Genomic DNA, 23997 nt, shown 5'->3' with positions numbered 1-23997 from the left:
AGAGAACCTGAACAACACTATCAACCACTTTGACCTAATTGACATCCATAGGATGAAATATCCAACAACTGCAGAATATAACTTTTTTAAAATTTTTATAACACAATTTTAAGGGACATATACCTTTTTTATATTTTATTTTTATTTTTTAAAGATTTTATTTATTTATTTGACAGAGAGAGACACAGTAAGAGAGGGAACACAAGCAGGGGGAGTGGGATGGGGAGAAGCAGGCTTCCTGCCAAGCAGACAGCCCGACGGAGGGGCTAATCCCAGGACCCTAGGATCATGACCTGAGCTGAAGGTAGCCCCTCAATGACTGAGCCACACAGGTGCCCCAAAATATACCTTTTTATAAATGCACAAGGAATGCTTACCAAAATGTACCTTATTCTGGGCCATAATATAAGTCTTAATAAATGCCAAAAGTCTAAAACTTTACAGAATATGTTCTTCAACACAAAAGAATTAAGTTAGAAATTAGTAAAAATGAGATATCTAAAAAGCCTCAACAATCTGAATAGAAACCAAAGAAGAAATAGCCTTTTTTGAATAAACTGAATATTTCAAACTGAATGACTATAAAATACAACATAAATTTATAAGATTTATAGATTCTTGTGCTTCAGGGAAATGTATAGTTTTAAATGTTCATGATAAAGAAGAAGGACATTTTAAAATCAATGGTCTAATTTTCCACCTTAAGAAAATAGAAAAATAGGGTCACCTGGGTGGCTCAGTGGGTTAAGCCTCTGCCTTTGGCTCAGGTCATGATCTCAGGGTCCTGTGATCAAGCCCTGCATTGGACTCTCTGCTTAGCAAAGAGCCTGCTTCCCTGCTATCCTTCTCTGCCTGCCTCTCTGCTACTTGTGATCTCTATCTATCAAAAAAAATAACAAAATCTTAAAAAAAAATAAAAGTAGATTAATAAAAGTAGATAAAATTTTAAAAAATAAAAGTAGATTAAATCCCAAGTAGAAAAAAGAAAATAGTAAAGATAAGTGCAGAAATCGGGCCACCTGGGTGGCTCAGTGAGTTAAGCCTCTGCCTTTGGCTCAGGTCATGATCTCGGGGTCCTAGGATTGAGCCCCGCATCAGGCTCTCTGCTCAGCGGGGAGCCTGCTTCCTCCTCTCTCTCTGCCTGCCTCTCTGCTTACTTGTGATCTCTGTTTGTCAAATAAATAAAATCTTAAAAAAAAAAAAGATAAGGGCAGGAATCAATTTTTTTTGTTGTTTGTTGGTTGTTTTTTTAAAAGACCAATAGATTTGATGAACCCTTAACAGGTTTATCAAGATCCATCAAGGGAAAAAAAGGGAAACAAAAATTACTAATATTGGGAATGAAGAACGGATATTAAGAAAAAAACTCACAGAATTTAAAAGAATAATAAGAGAATATTATCAACATCTTTTTGCCAATAAATTTGACAATTTAGATTAAACTGACAAACTTCTTGAAAAGCACAATTTACCAAAAGGTATACAAGATGAAATACAAAATCCAAATAGCCCTGTATCTATAAAAGAAATTGAATGCATAGTTTTAAAAAGCCTTTTCAGAAAGAAAAGTCAGATCCAGATGATTTCACAAGTTAATTCTATCAAACATTTAAGGTAGAAATAATACCAATCTTACACAAACTCATAGGGTGAACACTTCCCAGTTCATTTTATAAAACCAGCATAACTCTGATACCTAAACTTGCTAAAGATATTAAGAGAAGAAAATTACAGATCAGTGTATAATACATTCGCCCTTCAGTTCAGAAGGTAATGCTATTCACAGTGAATGTGATCTAAACACACTACTCACCACAGAACAGGAAAGAGAATTTTTTTTAAGATTTTATTTATTTATTTGATAGATACCACAAGTAGGCAGAGAGGCAGGCAGAGAGAGAGAAGTGGGGGAAGCAGGCTCCCTGCTAAGCAGAGAGTCAGATTCAGGGCTAAATCCCAGGACCCCGAGATCATGACCTGAGCCAAAGGCAGAGGCTTAACCCACTGATTCACCCAGGAGCCCCAGGAAAGAGGATTTAAATGTCCCTCAGTATATTACATCCCTCATTTAACCAAGCTTACCACTCTATCCAATGGGTTTTCTGTTAAGTGATCCACCTCTTTTTTTTTTTTTTCTTTAAGATTTTATTTATTTTTTTGAGGCACGGGAACAGGGGCAAGGGAGAGGGAGAAGCAGGCTGCCTGCTGAGCAAGGAGCCCAACATGGGCCTGGATCCCAGGACTTCAGGATCATGACCTGAGCAAAAGGCAAGATGCTTACCCAACTGAGCCACCAAGCACCTGTGATCAACCTCTTTAAAACAAAATCATTTCTAAAATATAAATATCATATCACACCACATCAGGAGACATTGGGCTCTCTGTGAAGCAGATACTACTGTCGCGTTTTCTGAATGAGAAAACAAAGTTTAAAAATCTGGCTTCCGGGGCACCTGGGTGGCTCAGTTGGTTAAGTGTCTGCCCTTGGTTTATTTTTTATTTTTTTTTTTTTTAAGATTTTATTTATTTATTTGAAAGACGGAGATCACAAGTAGGCAGAGAGGCAGGCAGAGAGAGAGAGAGAGGGAAGCAGGCTTCCTGCGGAGCAGGGAGCCCGATGCGGGGTTCGATCCCAGGACCCTGAGATCATGACCCGAGCCAAAGGCAGCAGCCCAAACCACTGAGCCACCCAGGCGCCCCTGCCCTTGGTTTAGGTCATGATCCCAGGGTCCTGGAATTGAGCCCCATGCCGGGCTCCCTGCTCAGTGGGGAGCCTACTTCTCTCTCTCCAGCTCCCCCTGCTTGTGCTCTCTCTCTCTGTCAAATAAAGAAATAAAATATTTTTTTAAAAATGGCTCCTAGTTTCCATACCTAATGAGTGGCTCAGCCAAGAGATGAACCCAAGCAGTCTGGCTCCAAAGCCTGAGCTCTTAATCACGACTGTGCTGCTCCTCCCAATATATTAATGTGGTAACATAATTATAGGTAAATAAATTATGGCACATCTATATATGAATACCATGAAACCATTAAAGTATTCAGATAGATTGACAGAGGGAAACAAAAAAAAAAGAGATATTGCTCAGACTTTAGAAAACAACACAAACATATTTTACCTTTCTGTCTAATAAAAAAGGTATTGTTGGGGTACTTGGGTGGCTCAGTGAGTAAGTGCCCAACTCTTGATTTCAGCTCAGGTCATGGTCTCAGGGTCATAAGATCGAGCGCCATGTGGGGCTCTATGGTCAGCAAGGAGTCGGCTTGTGAGTCTCTCTCTCTCTCTCTCCCTCTCCCACCTGTTCTCTTTCTCTAAAATAAATAAATAAATTCTTAAACAATAAATAAAAATAAATAATAAAATGTATAAATAACATTATTTTTAGAAACAAATATTAATAATTATAAACAAATATTAATATTAATTTATAAATAAATATTAATGTTTATAAATAAAATTTTCACTGTAGAAAATTTGGAAAATATAAAAATAGACATAAGGAAGAAAACTTCAATTACTCGTAATTCTACCATTCTTGCAGTTTTTTTCTCTGCTAACATGACCTTTTCATCTTCATTTACAAAAATAAGACATTAAATATTCTGAGGTTTTTATATTCAACATTGGTTATTGGTTATATTATAGATCCATATAATGAGATATTATATAGCCATTTAAGCATAAAACTCATGAAATTTTAAGGAATTCAGAAAATTCTCACAGTATATTTTTTAACACAATACTGAAAAAGAAGGAGGGAGTGGAGGAAGAAAAAGAGGAAGAAAATTGGAGGACTGACTTAACTCAAATTCAGGACTTGCTATAATGCTGTAGTGATCAAGACAGAGGACTTTGTTGGAAGACAGGACACACAGATCAATGGAACAGAACAGAGAGCCTAGAAATAGACCCATACAGAGTCAACTGATCTTTGATAAAGGCATAAAGGCAATTCAGTGGAGAGAGGATAGTCTTTTAACAAATGGTGCTGGAACAAAAGGATATCCATTTGCCAAAAAAAAAAGGGGGGTGCACCTGGGTGGCCCAGTGGGTTAAAGTCTCTGCCTTCAGCTCAGGTCATGATCCCAGGGTCCTGGGATCGAGCCCCACATCAGGCTCTCTGCTCAACGGGGAGCCTGCTTTCCCCTGCCCACCCCCCACTGTCTGCTTCTCTGCCTACTTGTGATCTCTGCCTGTCAAGTAAATAAATTTGTTTAAAAAATCTTTTTAAAAAAGACACAGAATTTTACACCTTTTACAAAAATTAATTGAAAGTGTATCACAGACCTAAATGTAAAACATAAAACTATAAAACCTTAGAAGATAACATAGAAGAAAATGTAGATGACCTTGTGTTTTGGCAATAAGTTTTTATATATAACACCAAAAGCATGGTCCCCGATGTTAGACTTCATTAAAATGGGAAGCTTTTGTTCTGCAAAAGACAACATGAAGAGCATGAAAAGACAAACCTCAGACAGGTAGAAAATCTTTGCAAAACATAAACTGATAAATGACTGGTAAAGATATACAAAGAATTCTTAAAACTCAATAATAAGAAAATAAATAGTCCAATTTGAAAGTGGACAAAAGACCTGTGCAGATATATCACCAGAGATGCTAGACAGATGACGAGTAAGCATACGAAAAGATGCACCCTATTATTATTAGGGAATTACAAATTAAAATAATAAGAAATCACCATACACCCATTAGAACAGCTAAATTTTAAAAAATTGACAGTACTGGAGGCGGGCAAAGATACGAAGCTACAGGAACTTTCATTCACTGCTAACGGAAATGCAAAAGTGCACAGCCATTCTGGAAGACATTTGGCAGTTTCTAACAAAGCTAAACATGTCTTACCATAGGACCCAGCAATCATACTCCTAAGTGTTTACCCAGTTGACTTGAAAAAAATATGTCCACACAAAAACCTGTACATGGAAGCTCACAGCAGCTTTATTTATTATAATTGCCAAAACTTGGAAGCAACCATGATGTCTGTCTGTAGATGAATAAACATCTAGACAGTGGAATACTATGCAGCACGAACAAGAAATGAGCTATCAAGCCATGAAAAGATTTGAGAAATCTTATGTACACATTATTAAATGAAAGAAGCCGATCCAGGAGTGTCTGGGTGGCTTATCTGTTGAGCATCTGCTCTTGATTTTGGCTCAGGTCATGATCTCAGGGTCTGTGGGATTGAGCCCCATGTCAGGCTCCACACTGCCCCTCCCCCTACTCAGCTCACACTCTCTCTCTCAAATAAATAAATAAATCTTTAACGAATTATTAGTACGATGTATTTATTTATTTAGAGTGCACATTTGAGCAGGGTAAAGGTTGGAGGTAGAGAGGGAGAATCTCAAGCAGACTCCACACCAAGCACAGAACCCAATACAAGGCTTGATCCCACCACCCTGAGATCATGATGAGAGCCAAAATCAAGTGTCAGAGCCTTAACCAACTGAGCCACCCAGGTGCCCCTAAAGTAAACAAATAAATCTCCTTAAAAAATTCATTTAGCAACTCAATATGTATTGAATCCTTCCTATAGGCCAGTCAGGGGCTATGATAAACACCAAAATAGGAACAACGATCATCTCTAGATAGTAGAATTACAACCCACTTTTATCACCTTCTTCATATTTTCCTGTTTTCTAAATATCCTAAAATATGTGTTTCAGAGTATGAAAAAATAAGTAAAATAAAAGTCACTAAGTAAGCATAAAGTAGTATCACTCATATTTTGGGTCTATAGACCTCAATTTTTGTTGTTTCAACTGCATTTCACTTAGTGGTAGTGGGCTAAACTGGTTCCTAGTTGTGCGCAGGAGATGAGGCGACCTGGGCAGACAGAAAGCAGGGAATGAGGGAGATCCTATGGAAAACAGGTAGTTACAGTGCATACTTTATTCCTACAGATGATAAATATATACAGTTGACCTTTGAACAACATGGCTTTGAACTACACTGGTCCACTTATACGCAGATTTTTTTTCATAAATATAGTATGGTATGATAAATACATTTTCCTTATGATTCTTTAACAACTTTTATTTTTTCTAGCCTATTTTATTGTAAAACTACAGTATATAATGCATGTAACATACAAACTTTGTTTTAATCAACTGTCTATGTTAAGGGAAAGGATCTGTCAACAGTAGGCTACTAGTAGTTAACTTTGGCGGGGGGGAGTCAAAAGTTATACGAGGATTTTTAACTGTGGGAGGAGGGGCAAAAAGGGTGGTAGGGCAAAAAGGTTGAACATGTTGTTCAAGGATTAATTATATCATATTGTATAATATTATCATTATTATATTATATATATTATATATTATATTATCATATTATATAATTATATCATTAATTATATGATAATTACATCATATTTTGTACTTACCCTCTTTATTATATACTTAGAAGTAAAATATCCTATGTAATTATATTTCTACATACTAAAATTGTTAAAAGGGCATCAACAGGATATAATCATCCCTCAACAATATCACTAAGAAAAGCTTGACATTTTTATTATGATTTTACTTTTTAAGTCTCACTTCAAATTACTTTTTTGACAGGCTTCCTTTCCAAATGCTTTAAGGGCTCACATGTTAATTTAAATACCCATTCCTTCACTGCAAGTATCATGCACTCAGGAATAAAATAACACAAAGACAACCTCCACAGTCTGTCTCATCTATTTTTAAAAAATCAGGTCTAGGGACACCTGGGTGGCTCAGTCCATTGAGGGTCTGCCTACAGCTCAGGCCATGATCCCAGGGTCCTGGGATCAAGCTGCACTGGGCTCCCCACTGGGCAGAAAGCCTGTTTCTCCCTCTCACTCCTCTGCCTACTGTTCCCCCTGCTTGTGTACTCTCTCTCTCTCTCTCTTTCTCTGTGTCAAATAAATAAATAAAATCTTTTTAAAAATTATATCAAAATTTACATCCACATGTTATTAGATGAACAAGTGCATAAATAAGAAAAATATAGGGGCGCCTGGGTGGCTCAGTGGCTTAAAGCCTCTGCCTTCGGCTCAGGTCATGATCCCAGCGTCCTGGGATTGAGACCAGCATCAGGCTCTCTACTCAGCAGGGAGCCTGCTTCCTCCTTTCTCTCTGCCTGCCTCTCTGCCTATTTGTGATCTCTGTCTCTGTCAAATAAATAAATAAAATCTTAAAACATATATACATATATGGACCTATTTAGAAACTGTCCTTGCTCCCCTTCCCCCGGGGGATTTACTTGGAGACAAGTCCTGGAAACCAGCTTCAGGTAACAAAGCTCAGATACAAGGGTGGGTCAGGCCAGATGGAGATATCTGATCAGTGGGGGGATGCATACTGTCTCCCTGGTTACCAAGGAGTATGGGCCCCGCCCTTTGGACGCCAATCCCAATCAAGGTGTAATAGGCTGGTTCAAATGTCTACTAGGGTAAATTGTAACTCAATTGGTCACCTAGCATCACTGTGGAGTTTCCTGTGTGTGTTACAATCTCATTGGCCACCTGTGCGTGACCAGGCCCGACCGCATGGCCTTTGCCCTTAAAAGCTGGTCTGTGAAACAGAGAAGGGTCGCCCTCTCTTGTAAGAGGTGCGTCCACGAACGTTTGGTTAAATTCTTGATGCTTGGAGCGAAATAAAGCTTTGCTTGACCTTCGCTTTATATCAGTCTCGCTCCTTTAATCACAGACCCATTATTGGGGCATAACTACATACATACATATATATATACATATATGTGTGTGTGTGTGTGTGTGTGTGTGTGTGTATATATATATATATATATATATATGGCAAGGGCTATATGAGGAATTATATATCGAGTGTTATACACACTCGCCTACTCATTTCATGAAGCCAGCATAACCCTGGCATCACAACTTGATAAAGATACTGAGGAAAGAAAATTACGCTCAGTATATAATACATTTATCTTTCCATTCAGAAGATGCTGCTGTTTATAGAGATTATGACCCGAAGGTGCCTGAGCAACCCTGCTCAGAAACATACCACCCACCACTGAACAGGAAAGACATTTCAAAAGGTCCCTCAACATATCACTTTCCATATTTAACTGAGCTCACCAAGCTATCGGTAGGTCTTCTGTTAAGCAATCAACCTTTTACAAACAAGAACTCTTCTGTAAACATCACATCCTGCCACAATAGGATGCCTTAGGCTCCTGCAATTGCAAAGCCCAGTGTGAGAAACACTGATGTGTAAGAACATTCCTGAGGCACCTCTGACACCACAGCTCTCACCATACAGAATACTCCGTGTTACAGGATCTGCACATCATTACCTGCAGCTGGTAAGTGAGCAATATGAACCACATGGTGTTCAAAGAGAAATCAAAAAGAAAAGACAAAATCAGAAACATACCATCAACAATACCACTTTTCCCTAAATGTCTTCGTTCTTCACCAAATATTTATGGAGTACTTAATATAAGCTAAATATTGAAAAAAGTGAGTAAGATAGACCTAAGCTCTACTGTAAGAGTTTACAGTCTAGCAAAGAATACAGGCTTAAGGGACGCCTGTGTGGCTCAGTGGGTTAAGCCTCTGCTTTCGGCTCAGGTCATGATCTCAGGATCCTGGGATCGAGCCTCACATCAGGCTCTATGCTCAGCAGGGAGCCTGCTTCCTCCTCTCTCTCTGCTTGCCTCTCTGCCTGCTTGTGATCTCTTTCTCTCTGCGTGTCAAATAAATAAATAAAGTCTTTTAAAAAAAGAATATAGGCTTAAATAAGCTATTAAAATACATTGTGATGGGAGTTTTGATAAGAAAAGTAAAGGAGGCACAGGCCCATGGTAGAGGTACCTTGTCTAGAGAGGAAAGTAAGTCCAGAGAGACTGTTAGAGAACTGACCTTTTGTAGTGAGTACGAACCTTTAATAAAGTGTAATAAATAAATGAATAAATAAGTAAATAAATAATATGTAGTAAGTGCGAACCCCTACTAAATGAAAAACAGGAACAAATTGCAAACTAACCACATAGCAAGTAAGCCTAGACCATATGCGTGTAGTGATAAGATTAGCACGGAGTAACAAGTTGTAAATATTTTAACTTGTGCGAAATATCGTAGACCAAAACATGTTTACGACGTGTGTATGTTTTTGGTGTGTAAGCATAAGAAAAATAAGTGATGTAATATGTTTATGAAGGAGACTTAGCACAGTATATAAAGAGGCATCGGGTTGGACTGAGGTGAAGCGAGTTCCCTGTCGGGAGGACCTCATCACTGGTGCTACCGACGCCCCAACAGTTTCATTGCCAACCACTCGCTGGTTCTCAGTCTCAACTTCTGCGGTGACCTCTCTGTCTAGATTGTGAGGCGACATCTCCTTCTCTGTGACAACGTCAGCGGACCGTGACCGGACCACGATAGTGGTGCGGACCTCGTCCCAATAAAGATCAAGTGAGTTACATCATATCCATCTCTCTATCTCTTCTTTACACGTTGCGACCTCCTGGCGGAACGCAGGGGTTTTGCTCACAACACCTTTTATCTGAAACTCCCAAATTAGTAGGCCAAGAATGTATGTTGTAGGTAGGGGCAAGTGTAGAGTTCATGGAACTAGGGAAAAAAATGGCACAAACATGGGAACATGTGCAAAGGTCCTGAGGTGACAGATCTCAGTTCAGCTGGAGAGACTCAAAGAATTTCAACTTAGATGGCAGAACTAAAGGTTACAGGTGAGTGGAACAGTGGTGAAAGATTACTCTGAAAGACAGGCTTATAGCAATATACAGTATTTTGTACTAAAAGTAATATATGATGATTTTGAGTCCCCTATTTATAAGGTAAACCCAGCTCTGGCAAAGACATATCTTCCTTTTATAATTCATAGGTGCCCTAAAACACAGATTCTCTCAGCTTCCAGGCCACTTATCTCTACTCCTGCAAGTCAGAGTAGGAAAAGAAAATAGGGAAAAGAAAAAGACAGAAGGACAAGAGAACAAAGGGTATATGGAACACTGTAGACATAAAATGATCCTCACACCCCTTGGAAAAACTGCCACATGATCTAAGGCCAGCTGAAAAGATTCTTGGCAGGATGCATTCAAAATCACTAGATTTTGTAGACAGGCAAAAGTTTCTGACATTCTCCCAAATATCTGACCTTGTCCATTTACAAGGTTACTCTTTTGTTTATTTGGAAAACAGTGATATCTTATGGGTCACATTTTTTACTACTAAGATCTCTGGGTATTCTTTACATTAAATTAAATATCACAATTATTCCTTTAAGTTACATATTCCCATTTTATAGAATAAACCAGCCTGGTTGCTAATCCAACTTCTACAAGTCTCATTACAGCTTCTGGTAGAAACGAACAAAAATTCCTGACTCCCTGTCAGAGGTACATTGAACATACCAGACCATTCGGATTTCTGCAGTCACTCTTAAATGTCTCACTAAAATTAAACCCTAAAATTTCAGTGTTTCATTTTCCTACCCTAATAATGGAAGCCTTCGTGGAAACCTTGTCTATTTTCATACCAATTAAATAAAAGTAACTTAATGGGAGAAAAATGACTTTCGGTTTGTTTAGCACATATTTTATTTTATTTTATTTTTTTGTTTAGCACGTATCTTAAACCTTGTGTTACATTTTTGATCTGGCATTTCACCACAATCCTTAAGGCATATATTTTTGCCCTTTGTTAAGAGGTGAATTTATTGGCACGGCTAAAATCATACCCAACAGCTTTGTTTAGACTTGCAGGAAGTTGTCAGCATACAATAGAGAAATTATCAGCATGTTCTGGTTGTGGTTTGCTTCAACCTGCTGATTGTTTCTGCTCTATGACCCAAGAGGTGTGTGGTGTTTACATTTTTAATTTTCCTTCTACCTCCTGTTGGGGGGTGGGTGGAGGGGAATGACAATACCTGTATACTCACAGCACAGACAGAACAAAAACCAGAAACTAAAACCAGAAAATACTTTAGATTAAGTTTTAACTAGTGGCAAACTAAAATTCTAGGATTAACATGTTTGCAATCTTCATTCGAGTATCTAAAAATTTATCCAACAGAAATATTTACACGTGTACACAAAGATGCATATACAGATATGTTCTACAGCATTGTGGAAATATAAAAATATTGGAAACAACCTAAACATCCATCAATAGAATAATTTAAAAAATTTTGAAACACCATGTGGCAATTTATATACATGCATGGATAGATAGATTCCCATGGGAAAGTATATACCACTACTATGTTTTTAAAGAAATCAATAGTCTCTATATTTCTATGTGATGCAAACATTCCACAATAAAAATATATCCCTGAGAACTCTCATACACTGCTGGAAGGAGTGTAAAATAAGTGTAATCACTTTGGGAAACTGGAGTTTCTAATAATATCAGACATATACCTACTCTATGACCAGTAATTCTATTCCTAGATATTTATCTGAGAGAAATGAGAGCTTATGTTCATAAAACAAGTTATATAAAAAGGCTCATAGTAGCTGTAATCATAATAGCCCCCAAACTGAGAAACTTGATGTCCATCAGCAGAAAAATGGATAAATTATGAAATATTCACACAATGGAATACTACTTTGCAAAAAGGATAGGATAGAACTGATACTCTTAAATGTCTCCCTAAAATTAAACCTCTAACTCTTAATCTCACAAAACAAACTGAGGGTTGCCGGAGTGGAGGGAGAGGGCTAGGGAGAGGGTGGTTGGGTCATGGACATTGGGGAAGGTACGTGCTATGGTGAGTGCTGTGAAATGTTTAAACCTGGTGATTCACAGACCTGTATCCCTGGGGCTAATAATACATTATATGTTAATTAAAAAAATAAAAAATTAAATTAAACCTCTAATACTTCAGTGTTTCATTTTCCTACCCCAATGATGGAAGCCTTCATGGAAATCTTGTCTATTTTCATACCAGTTAAAGAAAAGTAACATAGTGGGGGAAAATGACTTCCAGGTTGTTTAGAACTTATTTTAAAACTTGCATTACAATTTACATGAATATATCATAAAAATACGATGTTGAAGACAGACACAAAGGAGATCATACTGATTTATAAGGTCCAGAACAGCAAAACTTGTCCGTGATGATATGTCTGAACAGCAGTTGCCTGTGGGGAGGGCTACTGACTGGAAAGGAAATGTTCCAGGGTGGGTGATGGCAATGTTTATATTTTAATCTGGCTGGTAGTCACACAGGTGTATACCTATACTGAAGTCATCCAGTTGTAACACTTAAGATTAGTGCAATCAGAGCGCCTCAGTGGCTCAGTGGGTTAAAGCCTCTGCCTTCGGTTCAGGTCATGATCCCAGGGTCCTGGGATCAAGCGCTGAATCGGGCTCTCCACTTGGCAGGAAGCCTGCTTCCCCCTCTCTCTCTGCCTGCCTCTCTGCCTATTTGTGATCTCTGTCTGTCAGATAAATAAATAAATCTTAAAAAAAAAAAAAGATTAGTGCAATCATACCTTAATAATGTACAGGAAAGGAAGGACGAAAAGGAGGGAGGGAGGAACCGATGGAAGGATTGAGGGATGAAGAGGCTCATATAATAAGTTATCAGAAAGGAAAAATTATTTTAAAGGCAGTGTGATTTTTTTTAAAGATTTTATTTACTTATTTATTTGAGAGAGAGAGAGCGTGAGAGCAGGGAGAAGGAAAGAGAGAATATCAAGCAGACTTCATGCTGAGTGTGGAGCCCAACTTGAGGCTTGATTTCATGACACTGACATCATGACCTGAGCCCAAACCAAGAGCTGGACGCTCAACCGACTGAGCCACCTAGGCACCCCAAAGGCAGTATGATCTTAATGTTTGTTACAGTTCAGTTAAGAGATATTTTCTGCATATGTTGAGCAAATGTTATGCAAAAGAGTCAGAGACATGAGAAGGTATTATGTGACTGAGTAAGCAAAACTGAACTTTGCTGTTAGAAATCAGAGAAGTGCTTGCCTGTAGATGTGAGTCGCTACTGAAGGGCACGGGCAGGGGGGGGTGTCTCTGGAAGTTTTGGTAAACAAAGTCTTCCCATTGTTTAGGGGATGTGTTCTCTTTGTGAAGATTCACTGAGCTGTATATTAATGATTAAGCATTTTCCTGGCAGTATATGTATTCGGTAAAAACAGCATAAAGTAGGGATGGCTGGGTGGCTCAGTTGGTTAAGCAGCTGCCTTCGGCTCCGGTCATGATCCCAGCATCCTGGGATCGAGTCCCACATCGGGCTCCTTGCTTGGCAGGGAGCCTGCTTCTCCCTCTGCCTCTCCCTGCCATTCTGTCTGCCTGTGCTCACTCGCTCTCTCTTTCTAACAAATAAATAAAATTTTTAAAAACAAAACAAAACAAAACAAAACAAACATAAAACAAATAAAAAGATATTTTTAGTAGCTAAATACCACAGCGTACTTCACATACTTGATTCAGAAGGCATACTGACTTCACTAATTTCAACTCAACCCTACTGTTGTTCTATATTGTTTTTACTAAGTGTATATATGTGTCACTGGGCACATTTTAGCAAAGCTCCTATTAGGTGAATAAAAACCTTATTTCCCTGTAACATCCTAATATTAGAATGTTAACAATGTTAGGAGGAGATCCTAAATGAGAATTTAAGTGACTCATAAATGATTTCATCAAGCCCATCGGCCTTCAGGAAAGCTTGCTCTCTGGATGCTAAGACCACTTTTTTCCTGAGCCCACATCTGTCCCATCTTCCACGTAAAAGCTGGATATAAAATTTAAACAGTGGAACTCACTTCTCCAAACTAGAAAAGCCATCTGTTATAATCACCTAGTCTATAATGCAGCACTGACAAACCAGAAAAGCAAGCAATGAACTTGGAAACACAGGGGAAATAAATATGAATAAATGTAGCAGAAATTATAGGATTTCTGTAGGGTGTAATGGCTTATAACATGAAAAAATTAGATCTATGATAGTTATGTCAATATGTTAAGATTCTCAGATGATGGAAAAACTTGAAACTTACCTTATTTTTCTAATATGTAAAGTGATTGAAAATTATTTAAGTATTACACTCATATAATGAGGTAAAAATGTTATTATCTTAATAGCAGGCTCCAGAATTCCTCTTACAGAACTTTCACCATTTGGAAAAATAACTTGTATCCCTGTGTGTGGGTGTTGTGGGAGTCTGAAAACTAAACAGATAGCTAAACTATCTTTTCAGATGGCAAAGGTTGGGGGGTTTCTGTTTTTATTTTTTTGATTTTGCTCCAGATAGGATAAAGGGAGAAGGTGCCTGTGAGAAGGTATAAGGGTGAGAACCACCTCAGAGCAGTCTCTGAGGACTGGGATGGCAAAAGGGTTTAGGAATAGGGATGCCTCCTATTCAAATTGAAATAACTTGCATTACTGCTATGTAAACCTCTCCTCCCTCTCCCAGCAATGCCTAAATCTCCAGCGATGTCATCTACTGTCACTAGGGCTTCACAGGTAGGCTTTTGTGGAAACTGAGGAAAAGGATATGTCTAGGGAAGGGTTTCTCATTCTGACACTACTGACATTTAGGGTTGTATAATTCTTTCGTTGTGGGGGCTGTCCTATGCATTGTAGGAAGTTTAGCAGCATGCCTGGCTTCTACCCACTAGATGCCAGCAGCATCCTCCCCAGTTGTGACCTTCCCCCGCCCCCAAAAAATGTATTCGTGTGTTGCCAAAAGTCTCCTGAGAGATAAAATCACCTGAGTTGGGATCCACAAGTTTATGCCTATATGACTCAGGGCTGCTAAGACCCTGGAAGGGAAGGCAACCAACCCTGAGAATGCATGCTCCTTGAGAAATATTAAGATTTTTAGGAGATGTTTGCGCTTGCAGGAGGAATAAATCATGCCTAGCGTTCAAAAGGTCTGAGCAACCCACCTAATATCTAGGGTATACCCACAATGAGGTTCAAATATTTCTACAATTAAAAGATATATATTTTATTTTTTTAAAGATTTTAATTATTTATTTGAGAAAGGAGCATGAGTGGTGTGGGGAGGGTGAAGCAGACTCCCCAGTGAGTGGTGAGCCTGACATGGGGCTCGATCTCAGGACCCTGAAAGATCATGATGTGAGCAGAAGGCAGACACTTAACCAACTCAGCCACCCAGGTGCCCCCCAAAATATATATATTAAAAAACAAGAAGGGAGGTGCCTGGGTGGCTCAGTTGTTGAGCATCTGCCTTCAGCTCAGATGATGATCCCAGGATCCTGGGATGAGGCTCCACATGGGGTTCCCTGTTCAGAGGGAAGACTCCTTCTCCCTCTTCCACTCCCCATGCTTGTGTTTCCTCTCTCACTGTGTCTCTGTAAAATAAATAAATAAAATCTTTAAAAGAAGAAGAAGAAGAAGAAGAGGAAGAGTAAACCTTTCATTTTTTTTCAATGGAGGATTAAAGTAAAAGGGCTATTTTGCAAGCTTACACACGAATACATACAGACACAGCATTCTATAACAAGATAAGGAACCCATATTTTTCCTGAGTTAGTAATGAAACAAATTTCCTCTATGCTTCTTCCATAAAGTCTCTCACAGAATGATTACAGGACTCTAATCTAAGGGAAAAAGGGAAAGCGAGGAGACTCTGAAAGAAACCCTACAAATTTCCCCTAATTTAGAGAAGCAAAGGGAAATCACCAACATAGTAAAACGCCATGTCTGGAAGCTTTCCTATGAAGAGGCAAATGCAAACAAAACAAAACAAACTAAACAACAACAACAAAAAAACTGGTAAGACTTTCTCAAAGAAAGTAATTTTCAAAAATTTTACCAAATATTTATATGATGTATAATATAAGCCAGATGCTATTTAAGTTCTTCTCAAATATTCATTCCTTTATTCCTCATGTAAATTCTATGAGATAGGTACTATTATTATCCCTATTTTACAGATGAGGAAACTGAGACCTGAAGTCAAACAGGTAGCAAGAAGGTGGCAGAGTCAGGATTTGAATCTAGGCCAACTGAACACAAAAAAACCATACAGGACCTATGAGAAGACACTAAAGATCAAAGAAAAAGACCATCTTGAACAACTAGAAAAATGCCTCCCTCTGAAGTAGATTTATTATTAAAGAAATATATAGAAAATTTCTAATTCATAGTCTCAAAAATATATAAAGAGCCACTATATCTACAAGTTAGAGCTTTGCAGATGTAATGAAAAGGAAACAGTGAGTAGTAAGGAAAAAATGCAGGGAAATTAAAACAAAATGAATGCTGAATTTATAATCATAATGAAGTCAGTGACAGATAAAACAGAAGAGGTGAAATAGTAGGGTGGATTGGGATCTAATAAATGCATAATGAAAACCCCCGTGTGACAAAATAAAGCAAATGGAGCAGAAGTAGTGATAATAGAAAACTTTCCCAAGTTTAAGAAAGACCTGAGTCTATAGATCAAGCGGGTTCATTACAAACTGAGCAAAATTATTAAAAAGCCTAAGACCTTGACACTATCTAGTGACATTTCAGAGAGCAAAGAACAGTATCTTGTAAACATCCAGGCAGAAGGTGGAAGGAATGGGCTGTAAAAGAAAGACATCAGGCTGACATCAGAATTCTCCTCCACAAAACTAAAGACCAGTCCCACATCGGGCTCCTTGCTCAGCAGGGAGCCTGCTTCTCCCTCTGCCTGCCATTCTGTCTGCCTGTGCTCGCTCTCTCCCCCTCTCTCTCTGATAAATAAATAAAATATTTAAAAAAACAAAACAAAACAAAACAAAAACTAAAGACCAGAAGACAATGGGTCACTTCTAGAGGGTGACTTAGGAAGAGGAAGGAATGGGCAGAGGGTAATCCCAGAATTTTATGCCCAAACCTAAATTTATATGAAACTAGACTGACACATTCTCAGACACGCAGGGGATCAGTAAGAAGAGTATCAGAGAACCCTCTTTGAGAAATTCACTCAGGATTATATTCTAAATCATCATCTACTAGAGTTTTATGCACTGTCCAATCTAGTAGTCAGGATGGATACTGAGTAGCTGAAATGTAGCTACTGCAGCTGAGGAAGCAAATTTTTTGTTTTACTTAACTTAAATAGCCACCTTGGCTAGTGGCTAGCATATCAGCCCAGTCTAAATATCTAAGAGATAAAATTAAAAGTTCATGAATAAAAAAGCCATGGTGCCAAACAAAAGTAAGCAATGAGCAAATTAAAGGGGGAAAATGGCATTATAGCTATGGTTTTAAAATATTACACAAATATCAAAAATAATTATTGTAATGTAATATACATACTAACATGTGAACAATTCTCTGAGTCTGAAGTCTCATGAACAATTCTCTGAACCTGAAGCACCTGTCCGGGTGTGAGTTCGAGGCTCACGCTGGATATAGAGATTACTTAAAATCTCAGATGATAGCAATTTCACACTTCACACTAAAAGAAAGAGTCAAAAGACACCCTTTCATACTTAATTTTGCCAAATCAAAGAGACATGGTGCACTTTTTTTTTTTTTTAAAGCCATAACGGGAAAACTACCAGTGGAATAAAACCTGAATGTATAACTTCTAAATCACCAGGAAGAAAAAAAAAAATAATGATCTGAGAAAATGCTCAGGAGACCTTAGCAACTGAGAGGCTGTAAGTGGAAACATCCGTATATGAAACGACCCACACAATTTATGTCCCAACTTTTAAAGTATGTACATACACTAAGAACTGAAAGAAATACATGGAAATTTAACAGTTTTTGACCATGGGTGACCATGTTATCATGGTGTATTTTCTAAGTTTTCTACAATGAGCATTATTACTTTAATAATCAGAAATATTTTTAACATAAAAAACAAAAAGTATGGTTATATCTCACCTTTTGATAGCATCACCTAGTTTGAAGACGATCCAGTACCACAAATTAAGCAAAAAGAGACTCTTAACAGCCAAAATGCATGTCACGAATTCCACACCTAAAAGTCAGGGTACTGTGTTCATCAAAGGAGCCCTTCAAACCTTCTTTTACACATTATCAGTCCCAGCAAGCTTGATTACCTGATGTTCTAGTAGCACTGTTACAGACACGCTGCAAGTGGTATAAAGTGATAGGCCTAGCCTCACAGTAGGAAAATATTGACAAAAATAAAAATACAAAACATATTGACATTCACAAAGCAGTACTGGGACAATTATGGCAGAATCATCCCTAAACAACTCAAAATATTTCCACAAATATGATAACCCACATTCACCGTAACAACTCTAATGTTAAATTGTTCAAAGGCCAGTCCCTTTGAACACAGACTGGTTGGTTGAGGAAGTGAGAAAAATTCCTAATACGTTTTAGAAAAAGATTGATCACAGGGACACCTGGGTGGCTCAGTCAGTTAACCCGCTGCCTTCAGCTCAGGTCATGATCTCAGGGTCCCGGGATTGAGTTGCATATGGGGCTCCTTGTCCAGCAGGGAGCCTGCTTCTCTCTCTGTCTCTGCCTGCCATTCTGCCTGCTTGTGCTCTCTCTCTGACAAATAAATAAATAAAATCTTAAAAAAAAAAAAAAAAGAAAAGAAAAGAAAGAAAGAAAAAAGAAAAAGACTGATCACAAATATTTATGATAAAAAGTCAGAGCACTTAAAGAGAATATCCTCAGCTCTCCAGAGCAGCTCACTCCTGTGAGTTGCACAGAGTTGGAATTTTACTATATTGAAAAGGATTTTATGGTTGGCTGCACCGACCAATACAAATCTGGAGAACAATCTAGAAGGATGTGATTAATGACTGCTTCTTTCCAAGGAAGTTTAAAAATAAGTAACCATAGGCGTATCAGAATTAATGTTAACACAGCAATTGCTACAATGCAGCCTGGATGTGGATGTTGTTTTGGCTTTACTCCATATTCCCCGAAGGAGTTAGGTACCTTGGAGGCAGGTGGGACTTATTAGCCATTAGGGTAAAATCAGTACTTCCCATTCCATCACACACAGCACATTGTGAACTGAAGAAATATACATTCTACCTCCTTCACATTTGCCTCTTGTGCTTCTGACTTCACAAACAGGGATACAAAGACAAGGAAGAAACTGATTATGTTTGTATCTGTGGAACAAAGATTAAGCAAACTGCCAGCACTCCATTGTTTTTTTTTTTTTTTTTTTAGTATGGTTATCACAAAACAAGAACAAAAAGATAACTTCTACATCTGAAGCCTGATAATTTGAAAACAGACCTGAATATTTCCTCCTCTTTCAATAAGGCAGTAAACACCTTTCATTTTACTTATCTGTAAGGTACTTATTTGCTGATATGGACTAGTTACTATTTCTAGAAGAGAGCTTGACAGAGTCTATCTGAGAAAGCTGTTTCCTGAGTTACTCTACTTTAACTATTCCTAAGTTACGCTGCTTTAACATTTGCCAAAAATCCAAGAAAGCATTAAAAAAAAAAAAATCCCCACCTCCTATACACACATACCCCACCCCCACCCCGAGCTAACAAGGGGAAAACATAATCATAACCTTAACCATATTAAGTTAACAGTATTTCCTTTAGCACTCTGACCACTATGACCTTTCCAAGCTTCTATCTGTCTTTTGTGTTGTTCTGTTTTCTTTTAAATAACTCTACTGGTTGTTCATCTGATTAACAAAAGTAATGCATGGTCAATGTCACAACATGAAGATGTATGAAATAAAAGTGATAATCTGTTTCCCCCACCCTCTCATTCCCCTCCCAAAGAAACCAACATTAACAGCTAGGTGTATATTCTTACTTCTTCCTAGGCTTACAAAAATACATATATAATATATGGGAGAGAGGGGTTGGTTCACTTTTTTGTTTTCAAATAAAAATGGATTATAGGGGTGCCTGCCCTGCGTGGCTCAGTGGGTTAAAGCCTCTGCCTTTGGCTCAGGTCATGATCCCAGGGTCCTGGGATTGGGCCCCACATCGGGCTCTCTGCTCAGCAGGGAGCCTGCTTCTCTCTCTCTCTCTCTCTCTCTCTCTCTCTTTGCCTACTTGTGATCTCTGTCTGTCAAATAAATAAATAAAAATAAAATTTAAAAATGGATTGTATATATTATTAGTCTTAAAAATATGGACACTTTCCAAGCCACTATATATAGATCCTTCACATTCTTTTTAATGACTGTGAAATATTCCAAAAGATGGATAATTCATTCATACCATCACGCCGCCTTTCCCAACACATGGACAGTTAAGATGGATCCTTGTACATACACTTCATGTCCTTTAATTTCAGTAACACGGATTCCCAGAAAGTTTCTGGGTCAAATGAAACATTTTCAAATATTTAAAATTTTCTCCTTAAACAAAATTAGTTTTAGACCTTCAACATTTCTGTTCCCTTCTTCATTATGCAAAATTTTGGTTTAAACCTTTCATAATGCTTTGCATATTTTATTTTTAAAAGCACACATATTATGTCAAAAAACGTCCCTGTCATTTATGCTCGTGTAGTTATAAATAAATAAATGCTTAAATTATGGCTGTGATGGCCAGCGTTAAATCACTGTGCAAATGCTTCTGCCTTGGTTTATGAAAGTAGTAATTCATTGTGGAAACTCCACCCCCACAGCCATGTGGGCAGCCCTGAAGTAGCAGCTCCCTCACCCTGTGACTCTCTCCACTGAGTGACAATATAGAGATCAGGACCTACATATTTTCTAATTGTCAACAGTTAACCTTAAAAAGTGTGTGTGGTGGGGAAAAGAGTCCACAGCAACAGATGATAAATTGAAAGCCATTATGGGTTTCCAATATCCACAAATTATTTGTAGTATAATGAATAATTCTGCTGGTCTACAGCAGAGACAATCTTTCATAAAAAAAAAAAAACAGAACAAAAAACAAAAAAACAAAAAAAATCTAAAACCAATGTACTGCTATGATTACACGAACCTTTCAAAAACAGTCCTCAAACATTTTTCAATAGAATTATTGGTTGGAATCCCTTTACCTTCCCTCCCCTCTTTCAGATTCAGATTATGATTGCAAACTGTTAAAAAAAAAAAAAAAAGCCTTAAAGAAATGCATTAACCAATGAAGCTCCTTAAAATTTAATCTCAGACTCCCCTGTAGATTCTAAAGACCCAAGCACCAACAGAGATTGTTAAGACACAGCAAGTTTGACACAGAAGTATGTGACATGCAATTAATCTCCATTCATACCCTGCTCTACTTGTCAGCAAACAAAGGTTCTGCTTTAGAAGGAGATCTGAAGACTTCAATTAAAAACAGTCAGCTAACAAGAAAATAATCTAAGCTAAAGGAAGGTGGCAGGTGCAGAAATGAGTTGTTTACCAAAGTGTCAGTTTTGAACAATAAAGAACAGCACATCAAAAATGTTAAAGGAGTGGATTTCATTGCAAACCTCTGAAAATAAAGAGGAATTTACTACTAAGGCTCCACACAAAACAGAAGTACAGGTTAACAAGCTTGTAAAATAGGTTTTCTCTCATCAAATGACAGATACCAATAAAAAGGATTACTTTACATTTTTAAGTGCAAGGGCAGAATTACACTTTTTGACACAGTTCCTTCTCTCCCAGAAACCACCACACTTACATCCTCTCTCTACCTTCAACATCCAATATTGAACCAACAGCAGAGGGAACAACTTGAATGCTTCTTCTCAGATACCCAGACGTCGCTATTTTACCCTACAAATACTTTTCTACTCTGAAAGTTTAGATTTATTCAGGTCATAAGTGAAGTGGATTTTGGAAACTTCACCTCAGAAGAAATACCTAGTTGACAGCTTTTACATAGAAACAATCCAGAATGGAAACAGTGCTACAAACAGAGATCAAAAGGACTGCCAAATATTTGATTAGGAGGCATTTATAGCAAGATAACAAGGTAATGGAGATATAAAACCAATTAAATTGAGAGAAACCGAGGGAAAAAAAAAAATACTCCTTGCCAAAAGTCTGACCTGCCCAAAGCAGGCCATCTGTTAAATATGTGTCAAAAATGTCACTTGGAGCCAAAAGGCTTAATTCAGAGTAGTTTCCTCCTGGGACCTGTATGCAAGCACGGATTCCAGGCCTCTGTCCTTCCAGGAAGGTCAGTTACAGGAGAGCAAGTTACTTTCGCTGGAAAAAAAAGTGTGAAAGGAGCAGGCCATATCGCCCATTAGCAAAAAGTCTCTTTCTAGCGTTGGAAGAATCTGTGGAGTGTAGCTGAGAATGGCCTTAACTCTTATGAGGACTGCTTAGGCATGACAGTTTGAAGGTAAACACACCAAGATGGGGCATTTCTAGAAAAGTTAGAAACGTACTACTGCATCCACCTCCCTGGGTGGACAGCAAGACCTCCAGAAGTCTGCAGTTGGCAAAGGGAGGCACGGGCTTTCCGCGCGGACAGAACTCACACTAAGCCCCAGGCCTTGGCCCACCGCATCCCACATGCCCCTCGCAACCCCCAGAGAGCCTCAGGAGCTCTGAGCAGGAAGCTGGGGGGCTTCGGGGCTGGGGAGGGAGGAAGGCGAAACCTCACAGTCGCGGGGGCTGACGGGAGGAGAAAGGGTTGGGCCGCAGACCACGGAAGGTGACATGGAGGGGCCCCCAAGAACCTGGCCTGAGGTGACATGGCAAGGTGGCGAGGCCTCGAGGCAAAAGAAAATGTGGAACTGAGGGGAGTGAGTGGGACCCTGGGAGGGCAGGGTGGAAATCGGGCTGTGCTGAGTGGAAGGCTCTAGAAGTCTTGAGGTTCTAGAAGGTGGTGGGTGATGGAGCTGCAAAGTGAGGCCGGTCTTGGGAGCCCCTGGCGTCTCCGGGTCGGGCCTCCAGCTCTGCTCCCGAGGGACTTCCCAGGGGGCCGGGAGGGGGGCCTGGGGCTGGGCCAGGGCGTTACCTTCCATGAGCCAACGGATCTCCTCGGGGAGGGCGACGGCCTGCATTTGGCCGAGCGGTGGGGAGGCCGGTGTGTGAGGCGGGAGAGGGGCGTGAAGGCCTGGTGCCAGGGCCGGCGGGCTGGCAGGCGGCTGTCGTCTGGCGGAGGCACCTGTACCTCTGTCGCCGCCGCTGCTGCCGCGGCTGCCCGGCCTGGCCGCAGGGCGGGGCCGCGGGCCCGGGGCGCGCTCAGGAAGTGGAGCGCGCGGCGGGCGGGGGGCGCGCCCCGGGCGGTGGGGAGGGGGGAACACCTGTGCGCGGGTGCCCGCGCCACTCCCGCGGCGCCCTCAGGTGGGAGGACTGGAGGGCGGGGCGCGCCGCCCCGCCCCGGCAAACCCCGCACCAGAACAAAAGACTAAACGCGGCCCAACGGAACTTCATCTCCTGGGACACTTTCTGTCCTCAGCACGGGGCAGTTGGCCTCCGGGGACGGGTTTAGCAGCCACGGTGGTGCCCGAGATGGGGCGCGAAGAGGCGGAATCCGAGGAGATTCGTCCCCGCCAAGCCCAGCAGCGGGCAGTTCCCGATCTCGCACGTCCACGCCCAGAAAACCGGGACAGAACATTCACTGTCTTCTTCGGCAAACCAGCTGGCTCAAAGGAACGGCCGTTCGTCCCAATAAATAATACGAAGCCACCAACATTGGGGAGAAGCCGAGGGGCCGTGGATACAGGGAGCCAGCGAGCGTCCCTTCCTCACAAAAGCTGAAAGGATGTGAGGAAAGGAAGGGGTAACCTGGGGAGAAGGCCGAGGGAGAGGGGAACCAAGCCTTTACCCTCTAACAGCTGACAAAGGCAGGAAAGTGAAGGACCAGATCACAGGAAGATGTCCTCCTCCCCTTATCCAAACTACAGTAGGGGTCGGCGTCCTGATTGTCATAGGGCACTGCCATACCACCAGTTGTTAAAATTGGGGGAAACTGAGTAAGGGGTAGAGAGGATCACTGTATCATTTCTTGTAACTTCTGGGGATCTCAATGATCTCAAAATAGTTTCATGGGGCTTTTTTAAGCACAATAAACCAAGTGCCATGAAGGTATGACGTGCCATGAGCCCTAAAGGGAGGGAGACAAATATAAAAAGGAGGAAAGTGTGGGTGCGTGTGTGTTTAACACACCAGACTTCGAA

General features: G+C 39.8%; 1 protein-coding gene across 1 annotated transcript in view; it reads right to left on the bottom strand.

Moving 5' to 3' along the window:
- Positions 1-23066, bottom strand: part of SKAP1 (src kinase associated phosphoprotein 1) — a 277591-nt gene extending 254525 nt beyond the window's left edge. Inside the window, exon 1 of the mRNA XM_082704834.1 lies at positions 22833-23066. Within this exon, the coding sequence (XP_082560960.1) occupies positions 22833-22878 (46 nt within the window). The 5' untranslated portion in view covers positions 22879-23066. The remainder of the gene's footprint in view (positions 1-22832) is intronic.
- Positions 23067-23997: the final 931 nt, after the last annotated feature.

This window comes from Mustela nivalis (genome assembly GCF_964662115.1).
Source record: "Mustela nivalis genome assembly, chromosome: 17".
Lineage (NCBI taxonomy): Eukaryota > Metazoa > Chordata > Mammalia > Carnivora > Mustelidae > Mustela > Mustela nivalis.
Note: the sequence above shows the minus strand (reverse complement) of the source record. Positions and strands in the feature narration are given on the sequence as shown.